General features: G+C 40.7%; 1 protein-coding gene across 6 annotated transcripts in view; it reads left to right on the top strand.

Annotated features, from left to right (window-relative positions):
• Positions 1-23,732, top strand: part of FKBP5 (FKBP prolyl isomerase 5) — a 119,348-nt gene that overhangs the window by 81,026 nt on the left and 14,590 nt on the right. For all 6 annotated transcript variants that reach the window (XM_034991176.1, XM_034991178.1, XM_034991180.1 and 3 more), the window contains 3 exons: positions 14,074-14,230; positions 19,889-19,979; positions 22,333-22,416. In XM_034991176.1, coding sequence (XP_034847067.1) covers positions 14,074-14,230; positions 19,889-19,979; positions 22,333-22,416 — 332 coding nt within the window. The remainder of the gene's footprint in view (positions 1-14,073; positions 14,231-19,888; positions 19,980-22,332; positions 22,417-23,732) is intronic.

The raw sequence follows: 23,732 nt of genomic DNA, 5'->3' as shown, positions 1-23,732 counted from the left end.
AATAAATGAAGAGGAACTCAAATGTTGGAGAAATACCTAGACCAGGAGTGAGAACTAGGATTCTGGCTTCAGCTGACTCTAACTAGCCGTTGCCTCTCTGGGTGTTAACTTTCTTCCTTTCCGGTGACACAGGGGTAGATATATTGATTTCTATGGTCCTTCTAGTCCTGAACATTCCATGACAGAATTCTAAATGTTTATGAAAGTTACAGGGATGATAGAAAATTATCTTTAGCAAGTACATAAAAGGTTATCTAGAACATACATTTTAATTTTTTATTATGAAAATTTTCAAACATTTACAGAAATATTTTTCCCTATGATATAGTAACTCCCCAAATTCAACAATTGATAATGTATATTTTTAAACTGGAGGTTTTTGGCAACCAAAACAAAAGGAAGATCTTTCCCCAGTTATAGACAGTGCCGCAAAGCTACCACTGCAGAGTTCACTTTGGGGCAGGCTAAATTAAATCAGATCTTGCTTTTAGTAATAATTTCAGTGGGAGTCTTTATTATGTAGTATTTCAGTGGGAGCTTTCTGTTTTAAAATAATTTTCAACTTATAGACAAACTGTGAAACTAGTACAGAGAATTCTCTTATATGCTTCACCCAGCTTCCCCTAATATTCACATCTTCCCTCACCACAGTACCTCTGTCAAAGCCAGGAAATTAACCTTGATGCAATACTATTAACTGTTTTGCAGATCTTATGTGAATTTCATCAGTTCCCACACTGTTGTTCTTTTTCTGGTCCTTGGTCAGATTCAGGACCCTCTAATAGTAGTCTCTCCAGTCTGTGACAGTTGATCAGTCTTTCTGTGATTTTCATGACTTTAACACTTGAAGACAGCTGGCTGGTTATAGAATTTACTTCAGTTTGGGTTTGTCTGATTAAACTGAAGTTATTGAAAAATACCAAATAAGTGGTGATGTGCCCTTCTCAGTTCATCATTATCAGGAGGTACATGATAGTGATGATATTAACTTGGGTCCCTTGGTTAAGTTGGGGTCTGCCATGTTTCTCCTTTGTAAAGTTCCTATTTTTGCCTTACTAAGTATCTCATAGGGAGAGAACTACTAGAAGACCATGCAGAGACGAGATCTTCTTTTACATCACACCTTCACATGATGATTTTAGTGTCCATGAATGATTTTTGTATGCAGCAGTTATTACTGTAGTATTTGCCTAATGGTGATTTTTCTATTTCCATTGTTCTTCTACAATTTAATTGGAATTCTGCTATAAGGAAGAGCTGCCTCTCCTCCCCTGTTTATTCAGTTATTTATAATAGTATGGACTCATAAGAATTTATTTTATTCTGTAGGTTATTATTCATTGCTATTCTTTTTTAAAAGTTTTTTTTTTAAGTTTATTTATTTATTTATTTTAAAGATTTTTTTATTTATTTATTTGACAGAGAGAGACATAGCGAGAGCAGGAACACAAGCAGGGGAGTGGGAGAGGGAGAAGCAGGCTTCCCGCGGAGCAGGGAGCCCGATGTGGGACTCGATCCCAGGACCCTGGGATCATGACCTGAGCCGAAGGCAGACGCTTAATGACTGAGCCACCCAGGCGCCCTCATTGCTATTCTTATTTGTTGCTCAAATTGTCCCAAGTTTGGCCATTAGAAGGTTCTTTTCAACGTACCTCCTTTGGTTTTTAAGCACGTCCTTACCTTTTTTTTTTTTTTTTTAAGATTTTACTTATGGGGCGCTTGGATGGCTCAGATGGTTAAGCATCTGCCTTCAACTCAGGTCATGCTCTCCAGGTCCTGGGATTGAGCCCCATGTCAGACTCCCTGCTCAGTGGGAAGTCTGCTTCTGCCTCTCCCCCCCGCCCTGCACTCGTTCTCTCTCTCTCTTAAGTGAATAAATAAAGTCTTTTCAAAAATTATTTTTAAAAAAGATTTTATTTATTTTAGAGAGAGTGAGCAAGGGGGCGGGGCAGAGGAAGAGAATCCCAAGCCGACTCCATGCTGAATGCGGAGCCCGACCCAGGGCTCAGTCCCACAACCCTGAGATCATGACCCTAGCTGAAACCAACAGTTGGAGACTTAACCAGCTGAGCCACCCAGGTGCCCCAGTACTTCCTTACTTTTGGTACAAGATGCTCTAGGCTCATTTTGTAACTTCCTTGCCCTGGGACTGGAATCAGCCATTTCTCCAAGGAGCTCTGATTTCTTTTATTAGAGAACGGTATTTAGAAAGCAAGATCCGGGTGCTAGGTGTACTCATACTATGGAATGTTATTGCTTCTAGAACCTCTTAAGCAAACAGAGTTAGGAAGTATATGTGCCTCAATATGCCTATATACACAACTATATGTATTTTTTAGTAGTCTGTGTATATATTACAAGCTATGAGTACATACTAACACTTCCAGTTCCAGTCCAACACCACAGGTTCATTCTCACCTTCTCCCCTTGCTTATTTAAAACTGGTTTCTCCAGCAGTGAGAAACATCACTCTCATTATCCACAATATATTTATTTGCTTAATTGTAGTTTATACAGAAAGTAGTTTTAGAATTGCTAACCCACACCCTGTGAAAAACAAACTTGCTAAATATAGGAAATATTTGTGTATAGTTCCTTTAGTCATGAGCCTTAGAGCATACATTGAAAACACTGCTTTCCAACTTAGGTTAGTTCTTTTTCCTCACTCCCTTCAGTGTGGTTATGCTATTCCTTTATAATACAGTTACGTTCATTTGTTATGTTTGTGTTCCGCACGCACTGGTTGATGTTAACTATTTATTTGTGTTTGGGGTGGATGAAACATTACCATGATTCTAAACTATACAAAAAGATACACACAGAAGTGTCCCCCACCCCCCATCTGTACTAACCTGTTCCCATTTCCCCTTTATTTCCACCTTCCTTCCTACCTATTTTCATTGGTCACCAGTCACATTAGCTCCTGGCTTATACTTCTTGTATTTCTTCTGCAGAAATGAGCAGGTACCTGTATTTTTTCTCTTACATCCCCTTCCCTTAATATACTATCAGTGGATTTTTAAAAATATTTGAATAATTCTTTATCTCATTTTACTTTTCCTGTTTCCAAATATCTTAAGAAAGGATAATGACTGATTTTTGTCTCTCATCTTGCTAGGATTGTACTTTCTTGGGAAATTTTAGAGTAAATGGTTTATTTTTACTTTTTCTCCCAAAAGCCCTTTTTGGTTTTTTCTGGAACAAATCAGTTTTATAAAAATGTATTTTTACTTATCAAGGGTAAGGTGTCCTGCTTTCCCTCTTTGAAACAAATTCACTGTGTGTGGGAGGAAGACAGAGGGTTGACATAAAAGTGGTCTCTGTCTGAAACCACAATCACCTTGTTATTTTGGAAGTCTTCTTGGTCTTTATCACTTTGCCTTTTCTGATAGCATCACCTGTACACTTAGATTCAAAGCCAGGAAGAAATCCCAGAACTAAAGCCAGTTCTGCAATGAAAGAGAATAGGAGACAATGATGATCCATCATATAATATGTCATTATAGACACACAAGAGTTACAGAGTGCCTGTCACTTCTGTGTAAAGGTACAGTGAGTAGTCAGGGGAGGGCACACAGGCTTTGGAAGTGATAGACTTGAATTTTGAATCTTAGAATCACAACTTGATATTCTTATGACTTTAGACAAGTTACTTGACTACCTTGGGCATCCAGATTTGTCATCTGTAAAACGGGAATAATAATCTTTTACACCCACACAACAGGTTGTTGTGACGGTTAAAGGTAGAAAGGTGCCTAGTACAGGACATTTAATTTCTTTTTTCTGCCCTCTGTATTCTGCTTATATAATTTGCTTCCTGAAAATAGATTTAAGGAAGGAAATCCTTGACTCCTCTTTATCTTATATCCCACATCCAGGTCATCAGCAAATCCTTTTGGCTCTACCAGGGTTGACCTAGAACCCATGATTAATTTGTTTTTGTTGTTAACAGTCTTCAAATTAATTCTGTAGCCTCTTAATACTAATTGTATCTAAATACTATTTCTCCAAGATGTTTGTTTGGTTTTTGAATAATAAATTGATGGACTAAGTCAAAAGGCTTTTACTGAATTGTGATCTTTTGCTTCCTTTTAATTATTTTGTATGTGGAAGAGGAGAAAACTTACATTAGTTGACAGGATTTATTCTTCCTCAAAGAATTTTTTTTAAGATTTTATTTATTTATGAGAGAGAGAGAGAGCACAAACGGGGATGGGGGGGCAGGGGGACAGAGGGAAAGGGCGAAGCACCGCTGAGCAGGGAGCCCGACTCAGGGCTGGATCCCAGCACCCTGGGATCATGACCTGAGCTGAAGGCAGACACTTAACTGACTGAGCTACCTGGACACCCCTCAAGGAAATTTTACCCTCTCTGTCAGGATCCTAATAATTCAATCAATTTTTAGATTCTGTTCCAGTGTGCTTTTTCTTAGGTCATTTAAGATGACCATCTTGTAATTTTTATTCAAGCTTGTTCTTTTTCCATTAAAAAAAGTCACAGTGTTCTCAGGTAGTCTAATTGACATTGGGATGACGACTGATACTTCAGTTACCAGCAGTAGCTACATTGTTACCTTTAAGCTTTGCTTTCTTAGAAATCTAATCTGACTGACATAAGGCTCTAAATAGCTACCGCTCCTCCTTCCCCAAGTGCCCTGTCTTTCACATTTTTTGATTTGTTAACTTCAGTGCTTAGAGTAGACACATCAGAATGCTGGCTGTATGTGGCTCTCTTGCCTCACGGTGCCTTCCGCCACATTTGTCAGTGTTTTCAAATATGAACATTTCAGCAGAGCCATCTGCAGGATTGTTTGTTGGAATACCCTTCCTTCTCACCTCCTTTCCCTATCCAGATCCCCCTGAATTCTTAAGAGATAGGCAAGGGGTTTAGAGAATGATTTTAAAAAAGAGTAAGAAATCCATAGTTGGGAGTGCCTGGTTTGCTCAGTTGGTTAAGCGTCTGCCTTCGGCTCAGGTCATGATCTCAGGGTCCTGGGATCGAGCCCCACATTGGGTTCCCTGCTCAGCGGGGAGCCTGCTTCTCCCTTTCCCTCTGCCTGCTGCTCTGCCTACTGTGCTATCTCTCTGTCAAATAAATAAAATCTTAAAAAAAAAAAAAAGAAATCCACAATCATGTTGGAAAATAGGGAGAATACAAGAAGTGGATCAGAAATTATGAAGAATTTCTGGAATATATAAAGTAGATAAAATTGGACTGATGGAAACTAGACTCAGGAAACCCAACTCAAAACAGGTGTAGAGAAGATCTCTGCAGAGGTACATACCATTCTTCTCAACAAACTTGGGCAGAACTCCAAGCTCACAGTCAGCTGGTACAAGGGAGCCAAAGCAGGCTATGGGGCAATCATCAGAGTTGTTTTAAAACAATATGAAACAGTTGGGGCAATAAACTTTAGTAGCAGTACTCAACTTTGGCTGAATTTAGAATTACCTGGGGAGCTTTTAAAATCCTGAATGCCCAGACCAGTTAAATAAGAATCTTAAATCTCACAGGCTGGAACTCTAGGCACACATTTTTTTTTTTTTTAAGATTTTATTTATTTGATAGAGAGAGACACAGCGAGAGAGGGAACACAAGCAGGGGGAGTGGGAGAGGGAGAAGCAGGCTTCCTGCTGAGCAAGGAGCCCGATGCGGGACTCGATCCCAGAACCCCGGGATCATGACCTGAGCTGAAGGCAGACGCTTAATGACTGAGCCACCCAGGCGCCCCTCTAGGCACACATTTTTAAACTCCCTGGGTGATTCTAATTTGCAACCAAGGATTGAGAATTACTCTAGGGTCTGGCTGTGTCTTTGTTCCCGGGCTAAAGTCAGTAAGGCCGGATTTCTTAAAATAAAATAGGGATCTGCCTCAGAAGACTCCATGTGTTAGGACTTGCACTAGAGAATGAGAACATAAAGTATCTTTGAACGTTTAAAGCAGATTTGAAGGGGAAGAAAAGTGAAATAGCTCTGCACAATAGTAAATAGGCTCAAGTATTTTGCTTCTGAAGTAAGACTTTTTCATATATCACCACTGGGGAAAGGTGTCCCCAGCCTTCATGGGCACATTGTGCTCAGCTCATAGTAAATGCTCGGTAAATATTTCTGGAATCTCCACCCATAGATTTCCACAATCAGCCCACCCCTTTGGGGAAAAACCTACTGTGGAAATGTATCTAATCACTTAGAAAAACTGTGCCAGTTATCGACAATCATTTGATCTTTCTGCATCCTTCCTTTATAATATGACCAGATAACAAAGAAACATCAGCAAGTACCCATGAGAAGAAGAAGTACCAAGATAGACTAAGAAGAAATAAAGAGAACTTTTAAAATATTTATTATTACTGGGGCGCCTGGGTGGCTCAGTCAGTTAAGCGTCCAAATCTTGATTTCAGCTTAGGCCATGATCTCAGGGTCCTGGAATCAAGCCCCATGTTGGGCTCAGCACTCAGCACAGAGGTCTGTTTGTCCCTCTCCCTCTGCTCCTCCTCCCCCCAATCCCCATGCGAACACACACACACACTCTCTCAAATAAATTAAAAATATTTTTTTAAAAAATAAAATTCTTATTACTATCTTCAGAGATACTTAACAGGACATTAAATTTACAAGTCAAAAAACCAGCTTCTCTGAAAAAGGAAAACGAAGATAAAGTTTCTGGAAATTAAGAAAATTATTGTCAAAATTGGAACTCAGAGGAAGGGTTGAAAGGCAAAATGGGCAGTCCCAGAATTCTGAATTGGTGATATAAGAAAGGTGGTCTAGGATCTCTCAGAACATAGAGCAAGAAAACCCAAAGATATGGAAGGTGGAAGAAAGAAGATAGGGTTGAAAAATCAAAGATAGACCAATTGAATCTAATCAAACGTGATAGAAGAAAATTTCCTAGAGAAGATAGAAGAGCCTTAGGAGTTGAAAGGGCCAGTTGAGAGGGGCCTACAGCAGTAAAGAGTGCTTTTTCACCTAGATACATTCTGGTGAAATTTCTTAATTCCACAACTTAAAAAGAAAATTTTGAACTTTTCCACGGAGGAATAAGCTCTATGCAAAGGAATGAGAATCAGAATGACATCAGACTTATCCATGACACTAAATACTACATGACAATGCTTTGAGCATTGCGACTCTGAGTATTTTGAACCTAGAGTTGTATACTCTGTTGATTCCTTTAAGTAGAAGAACAAAATCAGCTTTTTGGAATATGCAGACTCATGCCCTTTTTGAAAAAAATACTGTAGGATATACTAAAATATCACAAAAAATAAAGCCAAGAAGTGAAGACTTCAAGGCATAAGCAACATTAGTGAGCAAAAAAGTAATTTCCATAACATGTCAGTGAAGTTGGATGCATTTATCTTGACAGATCCCAGATACAGCAAAACTATAATGTCAAAAGTAATAATAGTTTAACAATCTGGAACTAGGTTCTGGGTCATTTTAACAAAATGCGGTGGAGATGGGAAATGGAGAGGGGAGGCAAAATTGTCGAAGATTATTTTCTTGGGATGCCTGGGTGGCTCAGTTGATTAAGTGTCCAACTCTTGATTTCGGCTCATGTCATGATCTCGTGGTGTGACTGAGCCCTGCATCAGGCTCACGCTGGGCGTGGAGCCTGCTTGAGATTCCCCCTCCCCCTCTCCCTCTCCCTCTGCCTCTCCATCACCATCCCCCCTCCCTCACATGCTCATTCTCTCTCTCTCTCTTTTTGTCAATAAATAAATATCAAAAACCAAATGGCACCAAAAATTGGAAATAGAGGAGTGATTTCAGGTATGCCCATGTTGAGATCTGATAGAGCTATGAGGGTTTTTTGGTTTTGTTTTTTACATGCTTTTGAATTATTTGTGAATGTCCTGGTAAATTTTGTCCAGTAAGAGAGCAAATTCTTGAAACCACTTTATTATATGTTTTCACAAAGTAATACAGTGTGGCACGTGGTCTAAAATGGACAGTGTTTATTCTTTCAAATATCTTGAATTTATGTAGCTCCTTCTAAAAAGGCAGCTTCAAGTCTTCAAGTAGAATAAAATCTTAGTAGAAAGTAGTCCTTTTTGTTATTTAAAAAAATCCAGCCAATGAATCATTTATTTTAAAATAGTATTAAAAGACAGAAGCTCCGTATCAGTAAAAAATTTAAATAGCTCTTGGAATTTATTAAAAATAGGAGTACTGGGCGCCTGGGTGGCTCAGTTGGTTAAGTGACTGCCTTCGGCTCAGGTCATGATCCCGGAGTCCCAGGATCAAGTCCCGCATCGGGCTCCCTGCTCGGCAGGGAGTCTGCTTCTCCCTCTGACCCTCCCCCCTCTCATGTGCTCTCTCTCATTCTCTCTCACACAAATAAATAAATAAAAATCTTTAAAAAAATAAAAAAATAAAATAAAAATAGGAGTACTGACTAATATTCAAAAAGGAAAATTCCCATAAGTGAGTGAAAATTACTACCATTTTCCTTAATGCCCTGTTTTCAAATTAATTGTTAAATAAAATTTACTTTCTGGCCTTGAACTGTGTGTTAGGCACTGTGAGGTACAAAAGAAGGGTAAGACATTGCCTTTGCCTCCCTGCTCTGAGTTTTATTCATACAGCGACAGTGCTCTCTGTGGAGCACTAAGTGGCTTCTTGAACCAGAGTTCTAAAACATGTTTAATCTGGTATAATTTACCACTGATTGAAGGCAAATAATCATAGCTAACTTCCATTGAGTTCATCTCTGTGTATCCACACACATCACAGTGTCCTCACATAGTAGATACCCTGACGTAAGAGGGAACGAATGCCGGGTGCTGGGCTCAAAGCTTTCATTCGGGCCCTGATTTAATCCTCTCCGCAACTACTAGTTAGCCAGTCTTGTTTTCCCTCTTTTGTGGATGAGGCGACTGAGCTTCAGATCATTTAGATGACCTTGCCCAAAGCCACAACTGGTAAGTGGCAGAAGGGGACTGGAATCCAGGTCTGACTAAAGAGCTCACCCGGTGTAGAGAGGAGTGATGCGGACTTGTGTTGGTATAGAACTTATTGCTGTGCGTTTGCTTCCTGTTGAGACTAAGACCTATCATCTGTCATCCATTTGCATGAATTCTTCTAGTCAAGTAGTCAGGGCACATGCCCGCCCTCAGCGTCTGCCCCTCAGTTCTGTCAGCAGTTGCACAGTGGCATTTGGTCACCTCTCACGGTATGAAGTGCTGCAGAGGAGGAAGGAGGCTGGTTGGGGGCAATTTGACCACCCTGCTTGATGGGGACAGTTTCTCTTTCTTTTCTTTTTTTTTTTTTTTAAAGATTCCATTTATTTGAGAGAGAGAGAATGAGAGAGAGAGACCATGAGAGGGAGGAGGGTCAGAGGGAGAAGCAGATTCCCCGCTGAGCAGGGAGCCCCATGCGGAACTCGATCCCGGGACTCCAGGATCATGACCTGAGCCGAAGGCAGTCGCTTAACCAACTGAGCCACCCAGGCGCCCCCAGTTTCTCTTTCTAATCCGTGATTAATATGCCTCTCCTGGTTTTAGAAATCCATCTCTGTTTCCTGATTTGCCTTTTCAGGGGGTCATTAAGAATCCGCTGTCTCTTGGATATTCTGCTCTATTAGTCAGGCAGAGAGAAACTCATTTGGCATGAATTAGGCAGCAGAAAAAACCCTTGCCATGTGGGAGTAACCTGTCACAACCTGGTTTTCTCTGGCCAAATGACTGGTCTTGTCTAGTAGTAATGCCATTACAACATTCCCATTCAGATCCCCATGACCCAGTAATTGTTTTGGGAATGAGTGCAAAGCTATCAGACACCAGCTACTATAATTAGAAAAGGGAAAAACAGACACTTACCAGAGCTAACGTCTTTAGGCTGGAGCATTTACGGCACTTTTTTTTTTTAAGGTTATGGAGCCTCCTTCTCAGTTTTGCTTCCTAAAATACAAATTCTACAGTTTTTAGGTTCTTGCATTCCGGTTTTTGTTACTGCAGTACACTCTCTTTTCCTTTTCCCCCCTATTTTAATCGGAGTACAAATTGCTGTCAGCACATCGAGTTCATGTGCCAGCCACATTCAGAACAGGGTGTTCTGTGCTCTTCAAAACAAAATTGCTCTAGGGCAGTAAGAGAACAATAAGTCAGAGCTCCAGTTTAAGTGATGTTTTGCAGCAGACCCGGCTTACTTGATGTGGTTACACTCGGATTGCGCAGCAAAGCTCGGGTAATTTCATTTGGTTTGACTTCATGGGGTTTGGAGGGCCTCCCCCCTCCAAGTTACATAGACTTTAAGTCAAGAGAAAATGTTCCTTTCTGTGTATTTTTTTTTTTTTTCCTCTACCAAAAAAGCCCTTAAGTAGAAGCATCCTGTATGTACTTTTATTCTCTTTGGGCACGTCATAGATCATTTACTTCCCGTAAATCATGCTGGTTGGAATTAGCAACAGACCTCCTGAGCCCTAGAGGCCGAGCTCCCAGTGAGTCATGATGGTTATTATTAAATATTTATTAAGTGAGTATTTGCACTAAGAGATGCAAGGTCAAAAGCAACCACAGGTCTTCCTTAGTCAGAGTTGCCACGGTTTTCTTTGGTATCAATTGTTGAGACAATTAAAAAAAAACAAAACAAAAAAAACCCCTGAGCACTGGACCTGTAGGAGCCAGGCATGTTTGCATCTGTCACCAAGAAGGGGGCCCCTGCTGTGGTGGTCGCGGTGTTTCTGTGACTCCAGGGTGGTGTGAGAGCTCTTGTCAGCAGTTTTGTAGAACTTGTCCCACCAGTGTTCTGAGTTTAGAAACCAGTTAGCAGAGAGATAGCCTTTGCTACTTGTAGATGTAAAGAATCCATGGGCCTGTGATACCTTCTCTTACTCTGACATTCCAGATGAAAAGGCGGTGGTTTTATAAGTACGTATGAACCGGTGTGTATGTGTGTGTGCATATATCAGTTGAAGATTTGATGGTACTGTAGGTAGTGTTCAGGTCCAAGTTAGAAGAGTTAGATTTAGCAGGAAAAAAGATTAGCTGCAGATTTTTACCTTCCTACCAGGTAACCATAAACACTGGTTCTGTCATTTACTGTCTCTCTTACACCCAGCTGCTTTCATTATCATTTGCTTGCCTTCCTTATAATTTGAACCCTTTTTTTGGCTTGCTTGCTTCACTTCTCTTTCCTAACACGTTTATTAGTAGCCAGTCTTTTTCCCCCTATTGTGATGGGTTGTCCCATGTAAAGAGAACTTCTGAAATTATTTATATAATTTTAACATCAAGTATATGAATCAAGCTGAAAACTAGCCTAGGAAACTGACACACAGGCAGGAATCCTTTGCAGAGTCTCTGGATTTCCTGTTTTGAAAACACATTCAAACTTGATCAACCAAAAACCACAATGAATGTACTGATAGTTTCCTCCCCGACTAAATGTACTCTCCTTTAGGGAGGAAGATACTTCTAACAATAAACCTCAGACAGAAAAATCTGTCAGCTGAGTTGTGAAGTACTAGGATAGTAAGTCTCAATACTTGAGAATATTCCTCAGTTCATGAGCTGAAATTCACTTTGCTCAGCAGTTTTTTTTTTCTTCATGAAAAGTATCATCGCATTAGTCAACATCAGATTTCTTGGGCAAATTTTAAAATATTTAAGAGCATAAACTTTTCAGAACTCACAATTCCTTTAGCAATATCAGCTTTATTTTAGTAAAAATATCTTAAGCCTTAGACACCCTGCAGAATCTCTCTAGATGTATCTGAAAATGATAATAAAGCTGAACTTATTTTGAAAATATTTTCTGGGGCGCTGGGTGGCTCAGTCATTAAACGTCTGCCTTCAGCTCAGGTCATGATCCCAGGGTCCTGGGATCGAGCCCTGCATTGGGCTCTCTGCTCAGTGGGAAGCCTGCTTCTCCCTCTCTCACTCCCCCTGCTTGTGTTCCCTCTCTCACTGTCCGTCTCTGTCAAATAAATAAATAAAAAAAAAAAAATCTGAAAAAAAAAAAAAATTTTCTAATTCAAAAGAATTTTCAATGTGCTATCAGCTGATTTTTATTTTACCTAAAGCATTCCAAAAGTGACTGTAATAGGATCATCTACATTTATGACTGTGGGGCATAGAGCAAAATTCCTGTGTATCAACTCCACCCTGAGAGCCAGTGTATTTCTTGCCCTTGTTTAGAGAGTCATGCCTCTCTCTAATTTGGCCCAAGCTTCTTGGACTCCAATTCTACGTCTTCGATGGAAGCACATTAGGATGGTCTCAATTCTAGTAAATCAGAAAAGGATAGAGAGCTTTATTTATTTTTTTTAAGATTTTATTTATTTGACAGAGAGAGAGAAAGAGAGATCACAAGGAGGCATAGCGGCAGGCAGAGCGGGAGGGAGAAGTAGGCTCCCTGCTGAGCAGAGAGCCTGATGTGGGGGTTGATCCCAGGACCCTGGGATCATGACCTGAGCTGAAGGCAGACGCTTAACCGACTGAGCTACCCAGCGCCCCAGGATAGAGAGCTTTAAAGTATAAATGTCCATGTGACATTGTGGCTCTTGATGTCTATACCACCGCTGTTTACTTTTCAGGGTTTCTCTAATTTTTCAGGCCTGGACTTAAATAATTAACTGAACAAATAATTAACTGCAGGAATTAGTTTTCAAGCTGGTTTCTGGCCTGTATCGAGAACTGTATCACTGGGTCATAGATTCATAGAATTGTAGAGCTTCAGAGGACCTTTGAGATCATGTAATTCAAAAGTAGAGTAAGTTGGAATTGAATTTGTGTTTGGAAACTAATAACTGTCTCATGAAACAAGTATAACAGAATGAGTAATTTTTAGTCTCTCTAAAACAAGTTAAAGTTAGAGAAACTGGTGTTAGAAAAGAAGCATTTTAGGAAATTGTAACGTTTGAATCTAGGCCATTACATTACAGAAGTTAGAATAAAGAATTTTCTTAGGAAAGACCAGTTATTACATTGCTTGGTGACTGCTGTGCTATTGTGTGAGCCATCCGTTGTTCTCACTGAGTCAAAGACCCAAATGGCAGAGGATGAATATCTTCCATATGAAAAATAGTTGGAATGATTCAGAGTTGCTTGTCCTAGAAAAAAAGTAATGGATCAAGAAAAATATACATATCTACATGCATTTTTCCTATTTTATCTTGAAGAAACAAAAGCTCCTTATCTAATATGAAATTTCCCTGGGAATGAGCTGAGTGAGTTTAAGTGGAATAGGAAATTAGGCCCCAAGAAATTGACTTCTTAACATTTCAGAAGAGATGGTTAAATAATTTGATTTGTAAAATTATAGTAGACTAATGATTCCTTCACACTTTATAGTTACCACTCCACTAAGGGGTATAGCTGTGATATAGTTATTGATGATGTTGGCTTTGGGTTTTCTGGTTTTACTCAAATATATTTGTGAATGAGATTAGGACTCTTAAGAAAAAAGCGCTTCTTTATTCAGTTAACCTTTGTTTATCTTTGGGGAAATAATCATTTCGTTGTTTTTTTCCCAAGCATCTGAAGTCAAAATGTAGCTATAAATGTTTAAGTCATCATATACTTGATATTAAATTCGTGGCACCTTGATAATTATCTATTAACTATCTTGATCCTGTGTTACAGGTGAGGAAATCTCTGTCATATAGTAGGTTTAAATTAAACCTGTGTTTCTGCTTTATTGTCCACTAAGCTATCTATTTTTTTTTTAAGATTTATTTATTTTAGAGTGTGGGTGGGGGGCAGAGGGAGAGGGCAAGAGGGAATCCTCAAGCCGACTCACCACTGAGCTCAGAGCCTGACACAGGGCTCCATCCCAGGACCCTGAGATCATGACCTGAGCCAAAATCAAGAGTTGGCCACTTAACCAACTGAGCCACCCAGTTGCCCCCCCAAGCTATCTTATTGATACAGTTGTTGGTAATTACAAGTATAAACTTAGAAATAGGATTGCTCTTAAATTTTCAGACAGGGTAGACAAAGCATCAACAGGACATACCCCATGTGTCTCTAGATGAAATGAGAAAGGGAACATAATCATTTATCACTTCTCTAAATTAGCCAGTCCTGCGGAGCAGCCTTACTGACCGACCTGTCTCCTCTCCCTCAGTCCACCTGGAAGGCCGCTATGATGGAAGGATGTTTGATTGCAGAGATGTGGTATTCATTGTTGGGGAAGGAGAAGACCATGACATTCCAATTGGAATTGACAAAGCCCTGGAGAAAATGCAACGGGAAGAACAATGTATTTTACATCTGGGACCACGGTAAGCAGCAAACCAGCCAGTACACAGCGATCTAAAGGACAGGGATTTGTGTGTGTGTGTGTGTGTGTGTGTGTGTGTGTGTTATAAGAAGGTGGTCTCCTTTCATTGTTTTGCATGTAGCTCTTCAGTTTTCCCCACACCATTTACTGAAGAGACTGTCTTCTCCCCATTATATAGTCTTGCCTCCTCTGGCATAGATTAATTGACCAAATAAGTGTGGATTTATTTTTGGGCTCTCCTGTCTTGTTCCATTGACCTATGTGTCTGTTTTGTGCCAGTATCATACCGTTTGGATTACTCCAGTTTTGTAGTGTATCTTGAAGTCTGGGAGTGTGATACCTTCACCTTTGTTCTTCTTTCTCAGGATTGCTTTGGCTATGCAGGGTCTTGTGTGGTTCCTTATAAATTTTAGGATTATTTGTCCTAGTTCTGTGGAAAATACTATTGGTATCTTGATGGAGATTGCATTGAGTCTACAGATTGCTTTGGGTAGTATGGATATTTTAACAATATTAATACTTCCAATCCATAGGCATGGTATATCTTTCCATTTATGTCCTCTTCAGTTTCTTTCATCAGTGTTTTATATTTGTGACAAAATGGATGGACCTAGAGGACATTATGCTAAGTGAGAGAAATCAGACTGAGAAAAATACCATATGATTTCACTTATATGTGGAATCTAAAAAACAAAACAAATAAAGCAGAAACAGAATCATAAATACAGAGAACTGGTGGTTGCCAGAGGGTTTGGGGGGGTGGTTAGGTGAAGTAGGCGAAGGGGGAATTAAGAGGTACAAACTTATGGTTATAAAATAAGTCACAGAGATGGAAAGTACAGCATAGAGAATATAGTAAATAATATTGTGCTAATATTACATGCTAATGGATGATGACTGTATTTATCTTGGTGAGCATAGGGTAATATGTAGAATTGTCTAATCACTGTGCTATATGCCTGAAACTGTATAACATTGTACTCAACTATACTTCAATTAAAAAAAAGAACAGATATACCCTTGCTTTTTCAGTCAACATTTTAGTGTTTTCAGTGAAGTTAATGCTAACAGTGGAAACGATTAAATCAGGCTACAGTTAGTCATGGAGTAAATTAATGAGCCATATAATATCACAAAGATCTGTGAGCCTGTTTACTTGATTATTGTGTGTCAAGGATAGGACTGACAGGTGAGTTTTGCTGTTTATTTGTTTTGCCTGCCATATTGCCAAGACAGGAAGCTGTTGGTCTGTCTCACCTGATTCTCCTGCCCCCCTCTTTCCTTTTCTCTAAATTAGGTGGGAGGCAGTAAGACATGTGAGGGTTGGAAGTAGAAGAAACATTTGGATGATTTATTACCACTTGAATTTGTGCCACCTGTTCTTATACAGAGTCCCTGAAAAAAAAAAAAATGTTCTTCCTGGATCTAAAGGCAGCAGAGATGACTCATTTTTGCCTAAATTTTTCCCATCATAAGGATATCCATTAGCACTTCCCAGCTTAGAACTATCAGACACTAACAGTCTCTCTTGTGAAAACATGTTTGGTATTATTTTTAGACCTAAAATTACACCACGAATCTAACCCTTCTATCTTGAGAAATGGACCCTTGAGAGAAACCAGGGTGTTTTGATTCTGTTTGCATGAAAGTGCATCTGCTTATCTGGAGTCTCCTCCCTCTCTGGCTCCTTGGATTTCAGTTCCTAGGATTCTGAGTTCTTGAGAATCTGGATGGCCTGCACTTACCCATAGGTACAGTCAGCCTTTTGTACAGTTGCTTGCCTTTGTGGAGCCTCAGGAGTAATCCAGTGGCATATTCACCTTTACCTCATACGTGAACCCTAATTCTATTTCCCAGGTGAGGGTTTGGCCAGGCCTGCAGATGCTCTACACCTGGACCCCTTTTAGAGCCTTCATGGAGGCACCTTTTATTTCATACCTTCTTTTTCTCTGTCATCCTTTTTCCACTACTGTATTCCTGTTTTAGTGTGTTTTATTTACATTTACCCTATAGTTGTATTTCACCTTCAGGTGAACTTATTTCTCTCATTCTAGAAGGAACTATTTTTTACTCAAGTAGAGCATAGAGAAGGCTGTCTCCTCCGTATCCAGGTAATATCTAATTGTTTTTACTCTGGCTTTCTAAAATTATAGTTCTAGACTCATATAAAGAGAGTGGTATTTATGTCCACTGTGTGCTTTCAGATTTAAGCTCCTTGAGGATAATTCTGCATACATGCAAGCACAGATTATATGAATCAGTTCGTTGTATTTTGAGCTAGTTAATGGGGTGGGGGGGTGGCTATATCAAGTTTAATGGCAAAGAGATACAGAAATCATCCTTATATTTACTCATGCAAATAGTTCCTTGCACATTTAAATTGTTTGTTGTGTCATTAATGGTTAATACCCCCCCACTATGTACCTTACCAGCTGTGTCCACTTGTGCAAGTCACTTAACTCTTCTCAGCCTCAGTTTCCCCTTCTGTAAAATGGGGATAACAAGATCTACCGCAGAAAATTGTGGAGGGCTGAATTAGGAAATGCACATAAAGTGGCACTTCGCAGAGTGCCTGACACATATAAACTCTCAGTGTATTAGCTGTTATTGCTACTGTGGTGACTATTTTTCTATTCCCCTCAGACCACAAGAAAAAGGAAACCCTGTTTTAACATAAGGTAGATTTTTCAAATCTTTTCAGTCGTAAAAGTAAGCAAGTTTTCAAAAGTTTCTAGGTATGAAAGTTTTTTCATATGCTTCATAGAAATAATTCAGCACAGTTAGAAAGAAACATGTTCTTTTCTCTTCAAGATACCGGTTAGTGTGTTGAGGAGTTATATAAAGCGCACACTCTGCAGTGTGAGGCTCTCCATACGTGCGCTGGGTAACACTAGCCATACCAGGTAGACATCCCCACCGCAGGTGCATGTGCGTGCCTTCAGTGGGCTTGCTCGTCTTGCTCAGATCCCCACACACCACAAAACACTGCATCTGAGTTTCGCTTAAGTGTGGCTGCCGCACATTCACGCTCCATAGTTCTCTTGCGTCATGTGCATTTCATTCTCTAGATGTTCAGGGCACACCTCTGTGACTCTGACACACACCTTGGTAGGATGTTTTCATAATAAATTCATAAAACATTTCCACAGAATCAATTTTTCTTTCTTCTCAACAGAACAGTATCTCTTTATATTGTGCTTAATACTGTTTAATACTTTTATATTGTGTTCATTTTAGGTAGGGTATGGCTAGTTATCATTTTTTTCCTCCCTTTCCTTACGTTTCTGTCCTATACCAACCCCAGACAAAAACACAGGCTGCCAAGAGCCATAATGTGTAATTATGAGGCAGTGCAGGTTAAAAAATAAACAGCTTTCTGGGGACACAGAGTCTGAATTTGAATCCTGACTCTGCCGCTGCCTCTTTGTGTGACTCTCTGGAAGAGAGAGTCTCTCTGAGCCTCAGTTTCTTCATCTGTAAAAATGAAGCAGTTGGTAAGCCCTTGTGGTGCAAGTACTTCTTGTATGCACATAAAGCCTTAATGGTCATTAATAGTCATGTTTTGTATCTCTGCTGTCTGCAGGCAACTGTTAAATCAAGAATATTAATACCAGATTCCTTCTGTTACTGTAGCCCAGTTTGTCGCTGGGCGAAGTCCTGGAATTCCATTTGTGGCGTTCTGTCTTTCAGTCAGATGAATTTGTGTGTTCTGGGTCCTTCCTCACCCAGGCCGTTCTAGCATAAGTCAGACAACTCTGTTTATAACTTGGAAGTCAGGCTAGGTGATCCCAAAACAGTTTGGTGTGGTCTTATGCCTCCCCAGGATGGTATGCTCCACATAAATCTTCACAGCGTCTCTTCATTTGAACACCCTACATCCTCCACCTCTAGCCTTGGGACTTTGATTCATGAGTTCCTCTAAGGCAACTTGTCTTACCCTCAGCACTGTCGACATTTTGGGCCAGATATTTCTTGGTTGTGCGGGCTCTTCTGTGCATTATAGGATGTTCTACCCACTAAGTTCTAGTAGCACCCCAGTGGTTGTGGCAAATCCCAAATCTCTAGACATTACCAAATGTCCCTCTTGGGGGGTGGATTAAAATCACCGCTGTCGAGAGTCACTGGCCTAAGGCAAGTGTCAGACTGTCTGTTGGGTTTGTACCTGTTTAGCACAGGGCTCCAGATACCACATGCTGTCAGTAATCATGATCAGCAAGGACTCACCTACCTACCTAGTTCCCAACAGTTAAGGAATGTTCCGTTATTTACCAGACGGTAGAAGCCAAATAGGAGATATATAAGTCTAAGAGCTTGAAGTAGAAAACTAGTCATGACTGCCTAAAATCAGCCACTGGTAATTATGTCCTCTTTGATTTCTTTGCTGAAGATACCCTTTGCCCTGCTATTAAAACTACCACGCCCCATTCCTACCAACTCTCTTTATATCTCGGTGCCTCTCTCTGACTCCAGCTTTCATTTTCTTGTGTAATAGTGGAGGTGAGTAAGCATTTTCTTCCCGAAAAGTTCAGGCATGGGGTAAAGAAAGTGGTGTAAGCAGCAGAATAGGTGTGTTCCCCCTTCTAGTTGTTTTGCTCCAGAGAAAATGGGAGGTATTATAGCATCTACCTGTTTTTGGCATCCTTCAGCCCATAGCCTGAAAGTTTGGGTTTACTAAGTTATCTTGCAATACCGTTCCATATATTCAAGAGTAGTTTGGCCTTGAAACAGATGGGAACAGAATATATTCCAGTGAACACTTTCATAATATGCTGGGTGAAATGAATGCTGGGAAACCATTGGACCAGACAGACAAAGCACCACCAGAACTTCCATTCTAGGAGATGTGTGCTTCTTGAATGCTCTGGGTTTGTTTAAAGACCTTCAGTGATCTGAGAGAAAATAAAAAGAGAAAAACAATTTATATACCCTCAGTCCTTTTCTTCAGTAAGTTTTGGCTAACAGGTGTAGAGTTTACAGTGAGAGCCACAGAGCTCCGAGAGCATTTCTCTGGATGAGGTGTTAGAGCTTGCTAGGGCTGTTCTTTTCGATGATGTATTCTATCATTTGTGTGTTCCGGTGTGCTTTTTTAATGTCTTGCAGAAATACTGGGAGGATGAATTTCCTTCCTGATGTGTGAGCCTTCCCCCCCCCCCCCCCATTTATCTGACTGGAAGCGGTACTACTGGAAGGAGACTGCACTTTAAAGTTAAAAGCGTATTAAAACAGCTGCTAATAAACAGGGCTGTAGCAGTCACAGTGCCTGTCGTCTCTGTCCTGCTGATCCGGCTTCGGGGAAGAGTCCTAATAACCAAACAATGGTTTTTTTATAGAAAGAACTAGATACTACATCCAGCAGAGAAAAAGGCAGTGACATTTAAAATCACATCAAGCAAGCTTTCCCGAGGAGTACAGGTGTTCACATTACATGTGATGGTGAAGGAGAACAGGAAACGAAATCTAGCCGCGTTCCTTCAAAAGCCACAGCGGTGATACTTGGTGCTATAGCTCCTGATCCGCAGCTGGTTTGTCTTCAGGGTCCCTGATGTGTGTAATGTGCAGACGTGAGCTCTGTGCTAACGTGATGCCTCAGAATGCCAAAGGAAGTGCCTGGAAATACATCCGTGTTTTTAAAGTTTTGTTTTCTTATTCTCCATTTCAGATACGGTTTTGGAGAGGCAGGGAAGCCTAAATTTGGCATTGAACCTAATGCTGAGCTTATATATGAAGTGACACTTAAGAGCTTCGAAAAGGTGAGAAAACACCAACTTCTCTGCAATCATGGTAGATTTCTTCTCCATCCACTTCCTGTAAATGACTCTCTCATATTATTATTAAGTGGTGTGGACAGATGGTATTTATTCGTATGTTGTGCTTTTCAGGACGAAGTTTGTCTCTTGTCTTTGACACTGCGCCCCGAGTATGGGCGAGCTGATAGCGCACAGCTGACTAAGGCGCTCAGTGTTCTTACTTTGTTCCTGCGTGTCAGCCTTTTTTTTTTTTTTTTAAACTTTTTTGGGTAGAATCCAAGACTTGTTCCCTTATTTGTTCCTAGACTTGTTCTTTCTGTACTTTCTTTCCTGGGTTGAAGACAAAAAGGTTCACGTTCTGCCAAGCAGCTCCTTGAGGGAGTGGGGCGCAGTTTTCCAATGCTGAATGGATCGTACCCTTCTTGGAGTCATGGAGAGGAAGTTACGATCCAAAATGCAAGGCCTCATGGGCCACCAGGCTCTGTGACAAGAGATACAAGAGACAAGCCTGCTGACCTCTGGCCTTTTCTCTTCCTACCCGTCCAAGCCTAAAAAAGAGAGAGGTTGTCAGTTGCCTTGGGCTCCAGAAGCGGCATCCCTCTGTCTCAGGCCTATTTCCGGAGGCTCCGAGCAGCAGCTGCACCCAGACACACACAAAACGGATGTCTGTTCTGGGCCTGCCACCACATCACCTCTGTATCACCAAGGCCCACTCTCCCCGGAGAGCTTCAAGAACTGCATTCCGTATGCCTTTTTTTAGTCCCACAGCACCACCTCCATGTTCTGTACATTAAGCTGTAGACTGGAAATGCGACTGTTTATATTTTATTAGATTCAGTAAGGAAACCATTGTCCTGTGGGGCTGTAACTTTGGGCCGGGAAAGTCAGGGGAGGACTGCTTCGGGCTTCTCCCCCAACAATGACATTCCTGATCATACACCTCGCACTCCATGTTCCCCCAAACAAACCTATATACGCTCTTGTCATGACTATCGCGTTTTGTCCGGTTACCTCTGCTGAGGGCCTGCCAGCTCAGCTCTGATCCTCCAAAGCTGCCTTCATAGCACAATGGTTTTTATTATTAGAGAGAGAGAGAAAATCATCTTTAGCATATGGTTATTTAGACCTTTGGCTTTCCTATTTCCATTTTAATCAAGTAACCCACAGCTCAGTGGACGATGCTTCTTGCAGCAAATTCCCACTGTTGTGTGCTGTGAGGAGCTGGCGCGCGCTTCTTGCTGAGACCATATTCCAGGAAACACTGCTCTCTATATTTGAAACCATGTGAAAGTGGGATGTTGTCGGAAGCAACATTTGAATTCTCCGCCTCATAGTATTGAGAATATATTTATACTCCATGAAGACTGAACTCTGTATAAAAAATGCAGAGGGCCCTTGTTACTAGATTTTTAAATAATAGAGCTAAATTGTTAGAAGCAACATAGGGTTGCCAGAAAGACTGGTAACTCTCATTATTCACGTGGTGGGGCGGGTGGCAGCAGGAATACATCACTAATTGTTTTTTGAATAGGGAGAATTTTACAGTTACCCACTGAAGTTTTGTAATTCCTGTGTAGGAAGTAGCACTAACGCAGTCCCTGTCATTTTCCCTGAGGATCCCAGATTGTTCTGTTGACGCTTGATGCGCCCTTTAAATCCAGCTGTTCATCCCAAAAGTGCAGTTGTCTCCGGATCCCTATCTCTAATGGTGGAGAGTAATAATACACACGATACAAAACAGCAAATGGTCATGAAATCCTTAGAAATATTTCTGCATCAGCCTTACCCTCCCAGTTATGTTTTATTTGAAATCCCCCAGGTACCCATCTGCAAGTTGACACAGTTTTGGAAGCTTTAGTTGTTTCAGCAGAGAAGGGACCGACGTGACCCGGCATTTAAAAGATTCTGTGTGAATATACAGCTGTGACTTGACTACAGTAGTGTTCCCATTTTAGAATTTGAAACACTGAGGCTTGAGAGAAACAACTTGCTGAAATTGTAATGGCAGTTTACTGGTGAAGTTTGCGGGAGGGAGATGAGGGACATGGGGTTTTGTTGTGTGTCCTCACCTCATAACTCCAAAGATGCGCTCTTTAACAGCACACAGCAGCTTAGGTTCCTTACTGTGTTTTTGCCTGCTCTTCCTCCTTGGGCAGCACGGGTCAAACTGCAGCTTGGTCATCATGGAAGGTGAGCTCTAGCCCAGCAGTGAGTGGGCACTGGCCCACAGTTTTAAAAGCTAGTGCGTTTCGAGGTGTGGGTATCCTAGAAGTAGCTGCTGTGTGTTCTTACATGCATTAGCTGATGCTTTTTCCTTCTCCGTTCATCTAACCCTTGTTACAAATTTATACAACAGGCCAAGGAATCCTGGGAGATGGACACCAAAGAAAAATTGGAGCAGGCTGCCATTGTTAAAGAGAAGGGGACTGTGTACTTCAAGGTGAGTCCTTGTACAGTCTTTTCTATCTCAAAGAATTTATTCAAGTTGTCAGTGAATTGTGCTGATATTCCCTCCTCTGAATTACATCAGCACCCTTTTGGGTAAGAGTAAGTCTGAATTTTTACAAGTCTGTCATTTTCAGTATTAGAAATGGTGAGAAAGAATGGATTAATGTGACAAAAAGAATACAGATGCCTCTTTTACACATTCTACTCTAGATTGTAACTCTCCATAAAGGCAGGCCAGGTCTGGCTTGCCCACCCACCACTGTATCACCCAAGACGTAAGGCATCTTGCTTGGTACATAGTTGGCACTCAACAAGTGTTTGTGGAATGAAACAAAGAATGAATAGGATAATTGTTAGCAAGTGAGAATTTGTGGAGATAAGTTTCACATCATTTTCCTTTCCACTGTCTCAATCAAGCCACTAAGGCACATGACAAAAGGAAAGAGAACTTGCACAGATTCCAGAAGAAACCGACAGGAGAATATTCATTTCCTCTAGTGACCAAGATGATCCCTGCCACACTTGATTTTATGAGGAATCTTGAGAAACTCCTGAATGATATTTGTTATTGATTGCTTCTCTAAAGCCCTGTCTTTGTTACATCTAGTGATGTGTTACTTCCTCGCTTAGATCTTAAAGCCCCAGATATAAGAGAAAAACAACACTTTATTCAGTTCTACTCAGAATGTTCTGCCTGTTGCTTCCCCGCCCCCAACCAAGTACCTTCTCCGTGTCCAGCAGAAAGGGTTTAGAGAGAAAGAGAGCGAAAGAATGGAGTTTTGTCAAGGTTTCTTGTTTTTCTTCTTGCCACTGCCACCCATGAACAAAATTTGGATGATGTTTTCAACAGTCTAAAGCAGTGATGCATAAATGTCCTTCAGCAGGTCTTTATGGAGCATCTGCTGTGAGACTTGCTGTTGCACTGACAACCTTGTCTGGGGGCAGGGGAAGCCGTGTTAGCCCCCATGAAACAGCTAGAGAATTATGTAAGACGAAATAATCAAAACAGAATTCACACAGCCGGGGGGCAACATGTGTGGTGGTTGTTTTTCAGACTGTGAGAATGGACTCATTACTGGGTCATGATACCAATTCAGTGGAAGTGTATTGCATTATGTAGTAAAGATACATTTTGTTTCATAAAATCTGTTCAGTTGTGTGTCAGTGGGTACTGGATCACGATTGAAAACATTTCTTGCTGCGGGTTATAGCTAAACACATTTGAAATCTGTTGGTATAGATAATACATAATTATGTATATTTATTTATAACTATCATATATACTAAAGTAATATGTATGGATCACCA

Source organism: Mirounga leonina, unplaced genomic scaffold (genome assembly GCF_011800145.1).
Source record: "Mirounga leonina isolate KUSES-001 unplaced genomic scaffold, KU_Mleo_1.0 Mir_53, whole genome shotgun sequence".
NCBI classification, from domain to species: domain Eukaryota; kingdom Metazoa; phylum Chordata; class Mammalia; order Carnivora; family Phocidae; genus Mirounga; species Mirounga leonina.
This window is presented reverse-complemented; position numbering and strand designations above follow the sequence as displayed.